This window comes from Macaca thibetana, chromosome 2, assembly GCF_024542745.1.
Source record: "Macaca thibetana thibetana isolate TM-01 chromosome 2, ASM2454274v1, whole genome shotgun sequence".
Lineage (NCBI taxonomy): Eukaryota > Metazoa > Chordata > Mammalia > Primates > Cercopithecidae > Macaca > Macaca thibetana.
In genome coordinates, this window is record NC_065579.1 from 102,762,952 (window position 1) to 102,781,863 (window position 18,912).

Consider the following 18,912-nt stretch of genomic DNA (forward strand, 5'->3'; position numbering starts at 1 on the left):
AGACCAGCCTGGCCAACATGGTGAAACCCTGTCTCTACTAAAAATACAAAAAAAAAAAAATTAGCTAGGCATGGTGGCATGATCACACCACTGCACTCCAGCCTGGGCAGCAAGAGCAAAACTCCATCTCAAAAAAAAAAAAAAAAAGGTGAAAAAAGAGAAATGAATTGTTAAGCAAAAAAAGAACTAGAACTTAAAAATTTGGACAATTCTCAGCCTATTCATACTGTAAATACTAAGAGTATAGTCCAAAAACTGCGAGGTAAGGAGATTAGAATGGGTATGAACCACAGACCTAATCAGTCACCCTAGCACCGGCCAGAGGGGAGAAAGGGGATGAAGTGAAGGAAGGCTGTCGGACGTCTAAGATCCTACAGGACTAGGCCATAGAGCAAGCTTGTCCCACCTGTGGCCAGCAGCCCACATTCAGGTCAGGATGGCTTTGAATGTGGCCCAACACAAATTCTTAAACTTTCTTAAAACATGAGATTCTTTTTTTTGAAATTTCTTTTTTTTTTTTTTAGCTCATCAGCTATCATTAGTGTGTTTTATGTGTGGCCCAAGACAATTTTCTTCTTCCAAAGTGGCCCAGAGAAGGCAAAAGATTGGACACCCCTACTACAGCTTTTTTTTTTTTTTTTTTTTTTTTTGAGACGGAGTCTTGCTCAGTCACCTAGGCTGGAGTGTAGTGACATGATCTTGGCTCACTGCAAGCTCCACCTCCCAGGTTCACGCCATTCTCCTGCCTCAGCCTCCCAAGTAGCTGGGACTACAGGCGCCCACCACCACGCCCAGTTAATTTTTTTGTATTTTCAGTAAAGACAGGGTTTCACCATGTTAGCCAGGATGGTCTCAATCTCCTGACCTCGTGATCCACCCGCCTCAGCCTCCCAAAGTGCTGGGATTACAAGTGAGAGCCACCACACCTGGTTTTTTTTTTTTTTTTTTTTTTCTGAGACAGGGTCTCACTCTGCCACCCAAGCTGGAGTGCAGTAGTGAGATCACAGCTCACTGCAACCTTGATCATCCGGGCTCAAGCAATCCTCCCACCTCAGCCTCCTGAGTAGCTGGGGCTACAAGTGCATGCTACCATCGATGTCCAGCTAATTTAAAAAAAAAAAAAAATTATAGAGATGAGGTCTCACTATGTTGCCCAGCCTGGTCTCGAACTCCTGGGCTCAAGCAATCCTCCCACCTCGGCCTCTCAAAGTATTGGGATTACAGGCGTTAGCCATCATGCCTGGAAGAGCTATTTTCAAGGTGCGGTGTTCTTAAAGACAAGAAAAGGATCCCAAAGACAATTCAATCATCAAGGCTGCCACTCCCACCAAAGGTCCATGGTGCACAGGCCAAAACAAGGTTGCCGCCACCTCAGTTTTTTTTTTGTTTGTTTGTTTGTTTTCTGAGACGGAGTTTTGCTCTTGTCGCCCAGGCTGGCTGGAGTGCAATGGCACAATCTCCGCTCACCACAACCGCCGCCTCTTGGATTCAAGCGATTCTCCTGCCACAGCCTCCCAAGTAGCTGGGATCACAGGCATGCACCACCATGCCCGGCTATTTTTGCATACTTTTTTTTTTTTTTTTGAGACGGAGTCTTGCTCTGTCGCCCAGGCTGAAGTGCAGTGGCTCGATCTCCGCTCACTGCAGGCTCTGCCTCCCAGGTTCACGCCATTCTCCTGCCTCAGCCTCCCGAGTAGCTGGGACTACAGGCGCCCGCCACCACGCCTGGCTAATTTTTTGTATTTTTAGTAGAGACAGGGTCTCACTGTGTTAGCCAGGATGGTCTCCATCTCCTGACCTTGTCATCCACCTGCCTTGGCCTCCCAAAGTGCTGGGATTACAGGGTTGAGCCACCACGCCCGGCTGTTTTTGCATTATTAATAGAGATGGGGTTTCTCTATGTTGGTCAGGCTGGTCTCAAACTCCTGACCTCAGGTGATCTGCCCACCTTGGCCTCCCAAAGGGCTAGGATTACAGGCATGAGCCACTGCGCCGGGCCAGCCACCTCAGTTTTGAAGGCTAGGACCACCACCCAGCAGAGCCATGGGGGTACAGCCCCCACCCCAGTGGGTCCAGAGGGCAGAGTGTCCAGCCAAAGAGGATTATTCCCAAGCCTTAAAGTCTACTGGAGTTTGTCTTGCTAGAATTTAGAATTACTTGGCACTGAGAACTAAACTCTGACTTTTTATCTTGCCCAAATTCCTATCTAAGGGGCCTGGGGAGTCATGCCCTACAAATCATACATTCTCATCAAATGGGTTTTATTTAATCCTATAGATCGTGATTTACTTTCCAACCTGACTCTGGCATAACATTACGAGACAAGGAAAAAAAATAAAAATATTTTACTCCAAAACATGTTTCTTTGCCATATTTTGAAATGGCCCTGCAAAGCTGTTTTCTATGGGGGGAAATGTGCATCTGTAAGAATCTCTATTAACATAGCTAGATCTTTTTCTTCCAGACCCTCCCAATCCTAAAGAGAGTAACTAAGATCTGAATAGGAAACATTTGTCATCTATTGTCACTAAGGGTAGCCACTAGAAGACTTCTTGGAACTTTGGTCTCCACAATCTTCATCTTAATCTGAACATTCCCTTTCTATCGATCAATTTTGTCTTTAGACAAACTCAACCAATTGCCAAACTAGAAAATGTTTAAATTCACCTATAGAATGGAAGCCTTCCACCCCCCACTCCCTGCCCTTTGAGTTGTCCCACCTTTCTGGACCAAACCAATGTATTTCTTTTTTGTGTTTTTTTTTTTTTTTTGAGTCTCACTGTCTTCCAGGCTGGAGTGCAGTGGCACGTTCTCGGCTCACTGCAAGCTCCGCCTCCCAGATTCATGCCATTCTCCTGCCTGAGCCTCACAAGTAGCTGGGACAACAGGCGTCTGCCACCACACCCAGATAATTTTTTGTATTAGCCAGGATGGTCTCCATCTCCTGACCTCATGATCCGCCCACCTTGGCCTCCCAAAGTGCTGGGATTACGGTCATGAGCCATTGTGCCCGGCCTAACCAATGTATTTCTTAAATGTATTTGACTGATGTCTTATGCCTCTCTAAAATGTATAAAACCAAGCTGTGCCTGATCACCTTGGGCACATGTTCTCAGGACCTGAGGGCTGTGTCACAGGCCATGGTCACTCATATTTGGCTAAGAATAAATCTCTTCAAATATTTTACAGAGTTTGGCTCTTCATTGACAGTACCTATCACTTCCTACTGTTTTTGTTTGTTTTTGTTTTGTTTTGTTTGAGACAAGGGTCTCACTCTGTCCCAGGCTGGAATAGAGTGGCACAATCTCAGCTCACTGTAACCTCTGCCCCCACCGACCTCAAGCAATTCTCCCACTTCAGCCTCCCAATAGCTGGGGCCGCATACGCGCACCATCATGCCTGGTGATTTTTTTAGTAGAGATGGGGTCTCACCATGTTGCCCTGGCTACGCTTCCTACTGATTTTTCTCCCTTTTGTAATAGGAGTGGCTATCCTTTGCCTGTCCCACAAATGCATTTCTGGCTTCACAGATTTCACAACTGGAGATAAATTTTGCCTCAGGATGAAATGCACCTATGGTCTCATTCATATCTGATTTAGATAATATTTGAATAAGGCTTTGCACTTTAGAGTTAAGAGTTGATTCTGGAATGAGGTAAGACTGCTCAGGGGGTGGAGGTTGCAGTGAGCTGAGACCATGCCACTCCACTCCAGCCGGGGACAGAGCAAGACTCCATCTCAAAAAAAAAAAAAAGAGGTAATTGTCAGGCCTCTGAGCCCAAGCTAAGCATCATATCCCCGGTGACCTGGACGTGTACATCCAGACGGCCAGAAGCAACTGAAGATCCACAGAAGTGAAAATAGCCTTAACTGATGACATTCCACCATTGTGATTTGTTTCTGCCCCACCCTAATTGATCGATGTACTTTGTAATCTCTCCCACCCTTAAGAAGGTTCTTTATAATTCTCTCCACCCTTGAGAATATACTTTGTGAGATCCACCCCCTGCCCCCAAAACATTGCTCTTAACTCCACCGCCTATCCCAAAACCTATGAGAACTAATAATAATCCACCACCCTTTGCTGACTCCCTTTTTGGACTCAGCCCGCCTGCACCCAGGTGAAATAAACAGCTATGTTCCTCACACAAAACCTGTTTGGTGATCTCTTCACACCGACGCGTGAAACAGTAATTAGGCTTAGATGAGATCATGAGGGCGAAGCTGCCAGGATGGGATTAGTGTCCTTATAAAAAGAGGAAGAAAAATTCGATTTCTCTCTGCATGCATGCCCCAATGTTTGGAGGTGAGCATGTCTGTACAAACCTTCACCCGAGGAAGCTGAGAAGCTGAAGAAAAAGGCTGACAAATCCAGTTTCTTTTTTTTTTTTTGAGATGGAGTCTCGCTGTCGCCCAGGCTGGAGTGCAGTGGCACCATCTCAGCTCACTGCAACCTCTGCCTACCGGGTTCAAGCAATTCTCCCTGCCTCAGCCTCCCGAGTAGCTGGGATTATAGGTGTGTGCCACCACACCCAGCTAATTTTTGTATTTTTTAGTAGAGATGGGGTGGCACCATGTTGGCCAGGCTGGTCTTGAACTTTTGACCTCAGGTGATCCACCCACCTCGGACTCCCAAGGTGCTGGGATTACCGGCATGAGCCACCGCACCCATCTGATTTCTTTTTTAACTGACAAAAATTGTATATATTTATGGTGTACAAAAATGATGTTTTGAAATATGTATATATTGAATGGTTAAATTTAGGTAATTAGCATATGCACTACTTCACATACTTTTTTTGTGTGTGTGGTGAGAACACGCAAAATATATTATTTCCTTAGCAATTTTCAAGTATACAACATATTATTGTAAACTATAGTCACCATTATGATGTACAATAGATCTCTTGAACTTATTCTTCCTAAGTGAAATTTTGTGTCCTTTGACCAGCGTCTCCCTAATCCTGCCACCTCTTAGTCTCCAGTTACCACCATTTTATTCTGTTATATTCTATGAGTTTGACTTTGACACTCCACATATAAGTGAGATGGTGCTGTATTTGTCTTTCTGTGCCTGGCTTATTTCACTTAACATAATGTTCTCCAGGTACATCCATGTCATCATAAATGACAGGATTTCCGGATTTCCATTTTTTTTTTTTTTTTTTTGAGACAGAGTTTCACTCTGTTGCCAGGCTAGAGTGCAGTGGCGTGATCTCAGCTCACTGCAACCTCCACCTCCCGAGTTCAAGGGATTCTCCTGCCTCAGCCTCCCGAGTAGCTGGGATTACAGGTGCGCACCACCACGCCCAGCTAATTTTTGTATTTTTGGCAGAAACAGGGTTTCACCATGTTGGCCAGGATGGTCTCAATCTCCTGACCTCGTGATCTACCTCTGTCAGCCTCCCAAAGTGCTGGGATTACAGGCGTGGGTTACTGCACCCAGCCAATTTCCTTCTTTTTAAGGCTGAATGGTATTTCACTGTGTACATATACCACATTTTCTTTATCCATTTATCCACTGATGACAGGTAGATTGATTGCATACTTTGGCTATCGTGATAATGCTACAATGAACAAGGGAGAGCAGGTATCTCTGAGGTATGGATTTCATATCCTTTGGATATATAGCCAGTGATGTGATGGCTGGATCATATGCACATGGTAGCTCTACTTTTAATTTTTGGGGGAACCTCCTACTTTTTACCATGACAATGATTTATATGTGGTCTAGCATGTTGTATACATGAAATGTATACATCTGTTAAAACTCATCAAACTGAAACATGAAAGATTTGTGCATTTTACTGTATGTAATTATATATCGATTTTTTTTCTTTTTTAATTAATTAATTTATTTATTTATTTTGAGATGGAGTCTTGCTCTGTCGCCCAGGCTGGGGTGCAGTGACCGGATCTCAGCTCACTGCAAGCTCCGCCTCCCGGGTTTACGCCATTCTCCTGCCTCAGCCTCCCGAGTAGCTGGGACTACAGGCGCCCACCACCTCGCCCGGCTAGTTTTTTGTATTTTTAGTAGAGACGAGGTTTCACCAGGTTAGCCAGGATGGTCTCGATCTCCTGACCTCGTGATTCGCCCATCTCGGCCTCCCAAAGTGCTGGGATTACAGGCTTGAGCCACCGTGCCCGGCCTTTTCTTTTCTTTTTAGAGACTGAGTCTTGCTATGTTGCCCAGGCTAGCCTCCAACTCCTGGGCTCAAGCGATCCTCCTACCTCAGCCTCCCAAAGTGCTGGGATTACAGGTGTGAGCCACTCCACCCAGCCTATATCTCAATATTTTGAAAAAGATTTACAATCCAAGTTTTGAAGAGGATGTAGAGCAAACTGGAACCCTCATATATGGCTGGTGGGAGTACAAATGGCACATTTATAACATGTTGGAAAGCTGTTTGGAAGTTATCTGCCTAAACTGAACACATGCACATAATAACTTAGTAATTCCACTCCTAGATATATACCCAGAAAAAATATGTTCCTTTTACAATGCTTTTTTTTTTTTTTTTTTTTTTTTTTAATTGAGAGGGAGTCTCGCTCTGTCACCCAGGCTGGAGTGAAGTGGCTCAAAACAAAAAACAAAAAACAAAACAAATTGATTGCTTGGTCAGTGGGTGGGAAGAAACTCCCACACATTTGGTCACAGAAATCTTACGTTGATTGTTGTGGTGTGAGAGAATAGATAAAGCACTCTGAGTTTGTTTTTCCACTTTTTTGGGGGGGCAGGGATGGAGTCTCTCTGTTGCCCAGGCTAGAGTGCAGTGACACGATGTCAGCTCACTGCAACCTCCGCCCCCTGGGTTCAAGCCATTCTCATGCGTCACCCTCCCAAGTGGCTAAGTCTACAACCATGCCTGGCTAATTTTTGTATTTTTTATTTTTTATTTTTATTTTATTTTATTTTTTTTTTTTTTTTGAGACGGAGTCTCACGCTGTTGCCCAGGCTGGAGTGCAGTGGCGCGATCTCGGCTCACTGCAAGCTCCGCCTCCCGGGTTCCCGCCATTCTCCTGCCTCAGCCTCCTGAGTAGCTGGGACTACAGGCGCCCGCCACCGCGCCCGGCTAATTTTTTGTATTTTTAGTAGAGACGGGGTTTCACTGTGGTCTCGATCTCCTGACCTTGTGATCCGCCCGCCTCGGCCTCCCAAAGTGCTGGGATTACAGGCTTGAGCCACCGCGCCCGGCCATTTTTGTATTTTTTAGTAGAGATAGGGTTTCACCATGTTGGCCAGCCTCATCTCGAACTCCAGACCTCGTGATCTGCCCACCTCAGCCTCCCAAAGTGTTGGGATTACAGGCATGAGCCACCACACCCAGACAGTTTTCCACATTTATGTATCAATAAACAATTGGAAAATAAAAATCGTGGCCGGGGGCAGTGGCTCACACCTGTAATCCTAGCACTATTGGGAGGCCAAGGAGGGCAGATCACTTGAGGTCAGGAGTTCGAGATCAGACTAACCAACATGGTAAAACGCTATCTCAACTAAAAATACAAAAATTAGGCCGGGTGTGGTCACTCACGCCTGTAATCCCAGCACTTTGGGTGGCCGAGGCGGGGGGATCACGAGGTCAGGAGATCAAGATCATCCTGGCTAACACGGTGAAACCCTGTCTCTACTAAAAAAAAAATACAAAAAATTAGCCGGGTGTGATGGCGGGCGCCTGTAGTACCAGCTGCTTGGGAGGCTGAGGCAGGAGAATGGTGTGAACCCAGGAGGCGGAGCTTGCACTGAGCCAAGATCACGCCACTGCACTCCAGCCTGGGCGACAGAGCCAGACTCCATCTCAAAAAACAAACAAACAAACAAACAAACAAACAAACAAAATTAGCCAGGCAAGATGGCAGGCGCCTGTAATCCCAGCTACTTGGGAGGCTGAGGCAGGAGAATCACTTGAACCTGAGAGGCAGAGGTTGCAGTGAGAAAGGATCATGCCACTGCACTCCACCCTGGTCAACGAAGTTAGATTCCATCTCAAAAAAAAAAAAAAAAAAAAAAAAAAGCCGGGCACAGTGGCTCACGCCTGTAATCCCAGCATTTTGGGAGGCCAAGGTGGGTGGATCACCTGAGGTCGGGAGCTCAAGACCAGCCTGGCCAACATGATGAAACCCCGTCTCTACTAAAAATAAAAAAAAAATTAGCTGGGCGTGGTTGCAGGCGCCTGTAATCCCAGCTACTCAGGAGGCTGAGGCAGTAGAATCGCTTGAACCCAGGAGGCAGAGGTTGCAGTGAGCCGAGATCGCACCACCACACTCTAACCTGGGGGACAAGAGCAAGACTTCATTTCAAAAAAAAAAAGAAAAGAAATTTAAACTATACTATTTATAATATAATACCATCAAAAAAAGTACAAAGGAAAAAATGAAATATATATAAGACTTTGAAATAGAAAAAATATAATACAAAATTGAGACAGAAGGAAAGAAAACTAAATACACAAGCAGAAATACCATGTTAATGGATTGGAAAACTCAATATAGTAAAATATCAATTCCACAGAAATGGCCGCGTGTGGTGGCTAACACCTGTGATCCCAGCACTTTGGGAGGCTGAGGCGGGTGGATCACCTGAGGTCAGGAGTTCCAGACCAGCCTGGGTAACCTGGTGAAACCCTGTCTCTATTAAAAATACAAAAGACTTAGCTGGGTGTGGTGGCGGGTACCTGTAATCCCAGCTACTCGGGAGGCTGAGGCAGGACAATCACTTGAACCCGGGAGGTGGAGGTTGTAGTAAGCCAGGATTACGCCATTGCACTCCAACCTGGGTGAGAGTGAGACTCTGTCTCGGGGAAAAAAAAAAAAAAAAAAAAAAAAAAAATTCCACAGAAATGTTCTATAGAGTCAGTGAAGTCCAAGGTAGTTTTATTGACAAGCTGATTCTAAAATTTATATGGAAATACCAGAGACAAAAAGAGCCAAGACAATATTGAAGAATATCAAGCTTTATTACAAAGCTACAGTAATTATGAGCCTACTGTTAGCTCAAAGATAGAAAAATAGATCAATGCAACAGAATAGAGCCTACAGACGTATCTATCCATGCGCATGTGAACACTCGATTTATAACAAAGTTGTAACTGCAGAGCAATAGAAGAAAAGGATTTCTCAATAAATGGTGCTGGGTCAATTGGATATCCAAATTAAAAAATGAAACTTGATTCTCACATCTTCTACTACGAACATATTTAAAATAAATGCATATAGTTGTGAGTGGTGGCGTGTGTCTGTAGTTCACTACAACTACTAGTAGTAAAGCAGTTGCTTCATGATAAATCATTGAATTGTATGTTTATTTTGTTCACTTTTCTGTGACTTATATTTCACAATATAACAGCACACAAAACAACCTCAGTGGATGGGCTTAACAGCAGATGAGGCTGGCACAGTGGCTCACACCTGTAATCCCAGCACTTTGGGAGGCCGAAGTGGGCGGCTCACCTGAGGTCAGGAGTTTGAGACCAGCCTGGCCAACATGGAGAAACCCCGTCTCTACTAAAAATATAAAAATTGGCCGGGCGTGGTGGCGGGCACCTGTAATCCCAGCCACTCAGGAGGCTGAGGCAGGAGAATCACTTGAACCTGGGAAGTGGAGGTTGCAGTGAGCTGAGATCGCGCCATTGCACTTCAGCCTGGGCGACAAGAGCGAAACTCCATCGCAAAAAAACACCAAAACAAACAAAAAAGAAAAACAGCAGATTAGACACAGCTGAAGAAAGAATTACATGACCTGAGAAGTTAGAAGATATTACCCAGAAAGCAGCATGGAGATGAACATAAGAGAAAGGCTAAGAGAAATGCACACGAAAGGGTGAAGTATAGCATGTGTCTACTCAGAGTCCCAGACAGAAAGAAAAAGGAGAAAGAAGCAATATTTAAAGAAGTAATGGGGCTAGGTGCGGTGGCTCACGCCTGTAATCCCAGCACTTTGGGAAGCCGAGGTGAGCAGATCATAAGGTCAGGAGTTCAAGACCAACCTGGCCAAAATGGTGAAACCCCATCTCTATTAAAAATAACAAAAGTTAACCAGGCATGGTGGCACGCGCCTATAATTCCAGCTACTCGGGAGGCTGAGGCAGGGGAATTGCTTGAACCTGGGAGGCAGAGGTTGCAGTGAGCCGAGATTGTACCACTGCACTCCAGCCTGGGCAACAGAGCAATACTCTGTCCCCTACCAATAAAAAAGGAATGGCAGATGTAATCCTAGCACTGTGGGAGGCCAAGGCTAGAGGCTCACTTGAGGCCAGGAGTTCAAGACCAGTTTAGGCAACATAACAAGACCCCATCTGCACAAAAAATAAAACATAAAAAAATAGCAGGGCATGGTGGCACACACTTGTAGTCCTAGCTACCTGGCAGGTTGAGGCAGGTGGTTTGTTTGAGCCGTGATTGTGCCACTGCACTCCAGTCTGGGCCAGAGCTAAACCTGGACTCAAAAAAAAAAAAAGTAATGGCAGACAATTTTCCTGAACTGATGGGATGTGAAACCACAGTTCAAGAAACTTAACAAATCCCAGCCAGGTGCAGTGGTTCACGCTGTAATCCCAGCTCTTAGGGAAGCAGAGGCAGGAAGATAGCTTGAGCCCAGGAGTTCAAGACCTGTCTGGGCAATATAGCAAGACCCCGTTCTTCACAAAAAGCAAACAACAACAACAACAACACAAGCGTAAGAAGCTTAACAAATCCTTAGCAGCATAAAAAAAAGAAATCCATACCTACATACAGCACAGTGAACGAATAACACCAAAGACAAAGAAAAAAACAATCTTAAAAAGCCATCAGAGGGTTTAAAAAAAAAAGAGAGAGAGATTTCAACTAGGTGCACCTGTAATCTCAGCACTTTGGGAGGCCGACGTGAGAGGATCACTTGAGCCCAGGAGTTCAAGACCAGCCTGGGCAACATAGGGAGACCCCCATCTCTACAAAAAATAAACAAAAATTAGCCAGGCATGGTGGCAGGCACCTGTAATCCCAGCTACTTGGAAAACTGAGGTAGGAGGATATGCTTCAGCCTAGGAGGCTGAGGCTGCCATGAGCAGTGACTGCACCACTGTACTTCAGCCTGGGCAACAGAGTGAGACCCTGTCTCAAAAAAAAAAAAAAAAAAAAAGAGCAAGAGAGAGATTTCTTTTCAATGAGAGACACTGGCTGTTAAGCCTATGTCTCAACAGAAATAATGGAAGCTGGGAGACAGAAGAATGGAAGCTTCAATATGATAAGAAAAAATAACCATCAACCTAAGCTCTATACTCACATAAAATACTGTTTTAGAGAGTAATATAATTTACCATATTAAGAGAATAAAAATTTTAAAATCATACAGTCATCTCTACAAATGCACAAAAAGCATTTGACAAAATTCAACATCTATCCATAATTAAAACTCTAGGTGTACTAGAAATGCAGAGAACTGCCTCAACCTGATAAAGGACACCTGTGAAAAAGCCACAGCTGACATCCTTCCTACTAGTGAAAGACTGAATGCCTTCCCCCTTAACTCGGAAACAAGACACAGATGTCTGCTTTCTCCACTTCTACTCAACATTGTAACTGAGGGCTTAGCCAACACAACAAGGCAAGAAAAAAAAAGGCATTCAGAATAGGAAAGAAGCCTGGGGGTGGTGGCTCATGCCTGTAATCCTAGCACTTTGGGAGGCTGAGGCAGGCAGACTGCCTGAGTTCAGTAGTTCGAGACCAGCCTGGGAACACAGTGAAACCCTGTCTCTCCTAAAATAAAAAAAAATTAGCTGGGCATGGCAGCTTGCGCTTGTGGTCCCAGCTACTTGGGCAGCTGAGGCAGGAGAATTGCTTGAACCCGACAGGTGGAGGTTGCAGTGAGCCGAGATCACACCACTGCACTCCAGCCTGGGCGACAGAGAGACTCTGTCTCCAAAAAAAAAAAAAAAAAACAGAATAGAAAAGAAGTAACAATCGAAGAAAAACATAGTGTAAAAACAAATCAAAACAATACAGGAAGTAAAAAAAGGTTAATGCAGGAGAGACAAATAGCACAAAAGATGCAAATATAACCCCAGAATATCAATAGCTACATTAAATTAATTAATTAATTTTTGAGACAAGGTCTTGCTATGTTGCCCAGGCTGGAGTGCAGTGGCACCAATCATGACTTACTGCAGCCTCAACCTGCTGGGTTCAAGTGATCCTCCTACCTCAGCTTCCCAAAGTGCTGAGATTACAGGCATGAGCCACAGCACCCACCTGGCCCTCTACATTAAATTTAAATGGAATGCTCCTGCTTTTAAAAAAAGAAATACTGCCAGGTGCGGTGGCTTATGCCTGTTATCCCAGCACTTTGGGAGGCCGAGATGGGCAGATCACCTGAGGTCAGGAGTTCAAGACCAGCTTGGTCAACATGGTGAAACCCTGTCTCTAGCAAAAATACAAAAATTAGCCGGACGTAGTGGCGCACACCTGTAATTCCAGCTACTCAGGAGGCTGAGGCAGGAGAATTGCTTGAACCTGGGAGGCGGAGGTTGCAGTGAGCCAAGATCGTGCCATTGCACTCCAGTCTGGGTGACAAAGCAAGACTCTGTCTCAAAAAAAATAAAAATAAAAAAGAAATACCACAATAGTTTTTGTTTTTGTTTTTGTTTTAAGACAGAGTCTCTTGCTCTGTCACCCAGTCAGGAGTGGATGGTGCAATCTCGGCTCACTGCAATCTCTGCCTCCCGGGTTCCAGTGATTCTCCTGCCTCAGCCTCCTGAATAGCTGGGGTTACAGGAACCCACCACCACGTCCAGCTAGTTTTTTGTGTTTTTACTAGAGACAGAGTTTCACCACATTGGCCAGGCTGGTCTTGAACTCCTAACCTCAGGTGATCTGCCTGCCTCAGCCTCCCAAAGTGCTGGGATTACAGGCGTGAGCCACCGCACCCAGCCTAATTTTGCATTTTTAGTAGAGACGGGGTTTCTCCATGTTGGTCAGGCTGGTCTTGAACTCCCAACCTCAGGTGATCTGCCCACCTCGGCCTTCCAAAGTGCTGGGATTACAGGCGTGAGCCACCATGCCCGGCTACAATAGATGTTTTTTGTTTGTTTGTTTTTGTTTTTTTTGAGATGGAGTCTCACTCTGTCACCCAAGCTAGAATGCAGTGGCGTGATATCGGCTCACTGCAACCTCCGCCCAGGTTCACACCATTCTCCTGCCTCAGCCTCCGGAGTAGCTGGGACTACAGGTGCCCGCCACCGTGCCTGGCTAATTTTTTTTTTGTATTTTTAGTAGAGACGGGGTTTCACAGTGGTTTCAATCTCCTGACCTCGTGATCCACCCGCCTCGACCTCACAAAGTGCTGGGATTACAGGCATGAGTCACCGCGCCCGGCCTACAATAGATGTTTTTTTTTTTTTTTTTTTTTTTTTTTTTTTTTTTGAGACGGAGTCTCGCTCTGTCGCCCAGGCTGGAGTGCAGTGGCCGGATCTCAGCTCACTGCAAGCTCCGCCTCCCGGGTTCACGCCATTCTCCGGCCTCAGCCTCCCGAGTAGCTGGGACTACAGGCGCCCGCCACCTCGCCCGGCTAGTTTTTTTGTATTTCTTAATAGAGACGGGGTTTCACTGTGTTAGCCAGGATGGTTTCGATCTCCTGACCTCGTGATCCGCCCGTTTCAGCCTCCCAAAGTGCTGGGATTACAGGCTTGAGCCACCGCGCCCGGCCAATAGATGTTTTTAAAGACATTTGTAAAATATACAAATGGCAGGCCGGGTGCGATGGCTCACACCTGTAATCCCAGCACTTTGTGAGGTCAAGGCAGGTAGATCACCTGAGATCGGGAGTGCGAGACTAGCCTGGCCAACATGGAGAAGCCCCGTCTCTACTAAAAACACAAAATTAGCCGGACATGATGGTGCATGCCCATAATCCCAGCTACTCAAGAGGCTGAGGCAGGAGAATCACTTGAACCCGGGAGGTGGAGGTTGCAGTGAGCCAAGATCACATTATTACACTCCAATCTGGGCAACAAAAACGAGACTCCGTCTCAAAAAAAAAAAAAAAAAAAAAGCCAAAAGGTGAAGTGAAAGGGTAAAAGCTGACCCGTTAGGAACCCTCAGGCAGAACTGACATGTGTGTGGCCCTGTGCACCACTCCCAAGAGCACCTGGAAGTTCTTAGTGGATAACTGTGTGCATCTATGACATGGCAACTGCACAACTAGATGTGTTTCCAAGAAAATTATTACACAGCTCCATAAAAGGAGGTATACCAGATGCCCACTGAAGCTATCTATCGTGACAACCACTGTGGACTCACACCATTCAGAGGGACACAGCATTAGTGGGCAAGAGCCAGACATGCCACAGCAATGTGGCTAGGTCTTACACTACAAGACCTACAAGTTCTTACTTTGCAAGAACTCAAGTAATAAAAAGGATGCACCTTATACATAGCAGACAGTTGCCCGTGGGGTGGGAAGGGAATGAAATGATCCTGAGATATTAAAGTAAATATATAGGCTAGGCACAGTGGTGCACACCTATAGTTCCAGCTACTCAGGAGGCTGAGGGAGAAGGATGGCTTGAGCCCAGGAGTATGAGACCAGCCTGGGCAACATGGTGAGACTCCATCTCACAAAAATAATTATGTAAGACAGCGGGGGTTGGTCTTGCCCAGACCCAGGATAATCACCTGCCATGAGCAGAGGAGTATGACCATCTCAACCCTCTACACATGAGGCCAAACAAAGGAAATACAGAATACGGCAAACAGCCACACACAGGGGCCTGGAACCTTGGTCCCAGCCATGAAACCGTCTACACCCAACATGCAGGGAAATTCATAGGCTGCACTGGGAGGACACGGATAGAGCTCACACTGGGTCACATGCTTACGCACTGCGCCCTACAGGCTCCACAAGAGGGTCCCTGAACAAAGGATACCCTTTGGGGGCATGTGCATACTTTGGGGTACAGTCAAGCCCAGGTACCCACCCTGAGGATGTATCTTGGCACAGGTACACACCTGGGGTGAGCCACAGGATCAGCTGAGGCCAAGGACCCCTAAGAAACCTGCTCAGCCCAAGGCTCAGCGAGCCAGAGCCCTCAGGGTAGGGAGGAGATGGACAGGGGATTAACTGAGCAGGTCTAGGGGGTCCAGTCCAGAACAGGAGATCCCTAAACCCTCTGCTCCAATGCTCTGGCCACCACCTGGAGAGGGCTGAGAGGCCAGAGGTGCAGAGCTATTTCTCTTCCACATACTGTCCTGCGAGGCACAGGCTCAAGCCACCCACCCTGTGGCCCACCGCTGCACCCACCTGACCTCAGGCACAGCACACCTTTCCTTGGTCCACACAAATTTCTTGAGCACGTCAGAGCAGCAGTATTGGTCATAACAGGTACCACAGCAGAAATCTGGACAGGACTCGGGGAAGAGGCTGAGTCCATGGGAAGCCGTACACACCTCACCATGCGCTGGAGAGGAGAAACACATCTGTTCATCTGGGCCCACAGGGCCAGGCCCCAGCAGACACAGTGCCCTCCCTGGCACAGCCACCAGACCACACACATGCTGCACCATCTCTGAGCCACCCTAGCCACAGGCCATCTTCTGACCCCTGGCCACTGCTCCCCCTCAGCCTTGCCCTATCCCAAATGCCACAACAGAGCTGCCCTATCTGGGCTCCTTCTCTCCCTCGCCAGTGCACTGGCCTCCTGATAGGAGGGTGAGCTTTCTCAGTGTGAGTCTGATGGGGCCACACCCTGCTCTCAGACCTCCCCTAACTCCCACTACTTCAGGATCAAGGCCCCGAGTTTCCAAGCAGGGTCTAAACTGCAAAGAGTCCTGAAGATCACTCCAGCTCTCCAACCTGTCCACACTCTGTTCACATTCTTGCCTGGTTCCTATCCCTTGCCCTTCAACTCTACTCATCCTTCAAGGCCCTACTCCAGGCGGCCTCCTCCAGAAGCTGCCCAGGCAAGAAGTCACACAGCTCAACACCTGCAGGGGATCAGACACTGGACTGTCTGTTTCTTTCTTTTTTTTTTTTGAGACAGAGTCTCGCTCTGTTGCCCAGGCTGGAGTGCAGTGACACGATCTCAGCTCACTGCAACCTCTGCCTCCCAGATTCAAGCAATTCTCCTGCCTCAGCCTCCCGAGTAGATGGGATTACAGGCGCCTGCCACCAGGCCCAGCTAATTTTTTGTATTTTTTAGTAGAGACAGAGTTTCACCATGTTGGCCAGGCTGGTCTTGAACTCCTGACCTCAGGTGATCCACTCACCTTGGCGTCCAAAGTGCCAAAATTACAGGGATAAGCCACCACGCCCCAGCCAGACTGTCTGGTTCTTAATCCTCATTCACTCTCCCTCTCACTCAGCCATAGCAGCCTCAGCCCCTGCTGGGCACCACAACGGCAGGGGCCTGGCTCTCACGGACCACCCCATGACCGTGATGGTAGGCTAGCTCCTGGTCAGAAATTGTCACACCCACCATACCAGTGTTCACAAAGCACTTAGCCCTGCTCTGGGCCTGCAGCAGTTATCCAGGAAATGTCTGTTTCTTCCAGGAGTTTGAGACCAGCCTGGGCAACAGGGCTCCAAGGCAGTGGCACCATCTGTAGCCCTGGAGCCATCACAAGCCTCTCAGCACAGAGTTGGGATCTAATGACATCCTTACAAGTCTCAATATACAAGGTCATGCTGAGGGGATCTGGCTGACAACAAATGTGGAAAATGTCCCAGGGTTTTGGATGACCACAAGGTTTACAAACCTCCAGGAAGATGCTACAGTCAAATGTTCCCATGTATCCTCAGGCTACATTAGCGGAGACCTGTGCCCACTAGCAGGAAGGAACAGTACCAGATTCTGCCAGAGCAGACTCCAAAGAGAACACCTAGTCCAGCAAGGCCCACAAGTCCACAGTAGTCAGGGGACAGGCCTGATGATAGCCCTGAGGCATAACTAGGTTGGCCTGGAAACAGTCTGGCATAGCACGTGGCCTCTGGAGACCCAGCCAGGCCAGGCACCTGGCCATGTGCAGCATCTGGTGCCCAAGCCTGATCAGGGCACCACACATCCTGAGGCTGTCAGTAGAGTGAAGCCCAGAGACAGACACTGAGTGACCTCCTTGGGAAGAGGGAACTTTAGTGGGGAATTGGGGGGAACTGCACTTCTTGGCAGCTCCAGGCAGAACCCTGCTCTTGGCAAAGCCATGGAGCAGAGGATTGGACCATTGACCAGCCCAGCTTGGCCAGCTGCCCACCTGAAACCTGGTACCATCAGCATGGCCCGCGCCTGGTGGCTCAGGTGAAAACACATGGAGCAGGGTCTTCACAGCCCAACCTCTGAGCTAGGGCTGAAGACACACCAGTGAGGCTGTTTAGGCTGAGTCCGTGGCACAAATGCTCTCTGACCCCCAGACCTCACTGAATCTGTGACCCTCCTACAGGCTCACTCCAGGAGTGGGGGATTTTGGGCACAGGTCTCCCCTTTCTCATTTCTCTGGCCCAGGTCCTCTGGATTCATCCCAGCCCCCAGGAAATATAGCCTTCCCCCCCATGAAGCCACCCACCCCAAAAGGGTCTTTGGCTTCTCCTGGGTGGGCAGGGGGTTGTTCCAATTCCTAACCCTTTAAAGGGCCCGCCCCCAGCCAGCCTTCCAGAGTCTGTGAATTATCTATCTGCAACCAACACACACAGTGGTGTCTCCACCCCAGAGGACAGCCTCAGCGCCAGGCTCTCCAGCAACACAAGGGCCAATGGAGGCAGCGGTGGGGGATCCCAGACACTAAACACAGGCAAAGAGGGAAGGCCTCTGATGGAGGGGCCAGGCCGCCCTGCAGCCACCCGCCAGACTAAAGCTAGGTGGGGGAACCCTACCCTAGCCTCTGGGGATCCCATCCCCAGGGACAAGGGCGGAAGGGCAGACCCTTCCCCACCGTTCCAGGACAGACAAAGGTGGCAGCTGCCTGGGGTCTGCGCAGGGTTGTTCAGGAAAGGAGGGTGCTCAGGTGAAGGAGAGGTCCGCAGTCGTGGGGGGACGCTGACGGCCTCGGGGCAATCAGGGGTCGGTGGGGGACATGGTGGGGCTGGTGCTGCCCGGCTCGTTGAAGCGGCAGCGCGGGTAAGTGTCTGCCCGGTCCCAGGGCAGGACGGGCCGCCCCCACCCCCGGCTCACCACCCGGAGGCGGCGGTAGCAGCAGCAGCAACAGCAACAGGATCCGCAGCGCGGGGACCGGCGCAGCCATGGCTGGGCGGACGGACGGGCGGACGGACGGACGGACGCGAGCGCGGGGCGCGGTGCCGCCACTGCCTCAGCGATCCGCGCGGCCGCCCCCTCCCTCGCCCCGCCCAGCCCTGGCCCGGACGGTTCCCGGAACCCCCGCCCGGGAAAGGAGGAGGGGGAGGGAGAGGAGGGGGAGAGGGAGGGGGAGGGGGCGAGGAGGAGGAGGAGGAGGAGAAGGAGGAGGAGGAGGGAGGAGGAGGGAGGAGGAGGAGGGAGGAGGGAGGAGGGAGGAGGAGGGAGGAGGAGGGAAGGAAGCGAATGCCTTCCCAGCCTCGGGGCCAGCTCCGCGCCCGGGGTCTGCGTGAAAACTTGGACCGTTCCCGGACCGGATGCTTGGGGGGTAGGGGCGGCCCACAGCTCTCAGGCCGGGAGGGCGTCCCCGGGAATATGCACCCTAACTCTGAGCGCCTACTGTGTGGGCGGTGGGGGGCAGCCACAGCCATCCCTCCCAGCCGCGGTCCCAGCGGAGCCTCACTTGCCCGAGGACTAAGTGAGGCGGTGCGAGGACAGTGCCCAGCGCAGACCTTGGCACTCAGTAGACACTCCACAAATGCCGGTTCCCTTCTGCAAGCCCAGTCACCACCTCAGAGGACACGCGATCTCCTGCCCCCTGGGACTGATACCCTCATCCCAAGGTGATCCCCAGCCTCAGCCCTGGCAGGCTCAGCGC

The 18,912-nt window shown here is 48.7% G+C and overlaps 1 protein-coding gene across 4 annotated transcripts in view; it reads right to left on the reverse strand.

Annotated features, from left to right (window-relative positions):
- Positions 1-18,309, reverse strand: part of SHISA5 (shisa family member 5) — a 36,918-nt gene extending 18,609 nt beyond the window's left edge. For 3 of the 4 annotated variants that reach the window (XR_007723509.1, XM_050780992.1, XM_050780991.1), the window contains exon 1: positions 15,275-15,576. Coding sequence is in view for 3 of the 4 variants with exons in the window: in XM_050780992.1 (XP_050636949.1) it covers positions 15,275-15,537 (263 nt within the window). In the remaining variant the exon portion in view is untranslated. Of the gene's footprint in view, positions 1-15,274; positions 15,577-18,134 lie in introns of those variants that run through there. The other variant, XM_050780993.1, reaches the window with a different exon arrangement.
- Between the last annotated feature and the right edge of the window lie 603 nt (positions 18,310-18,912).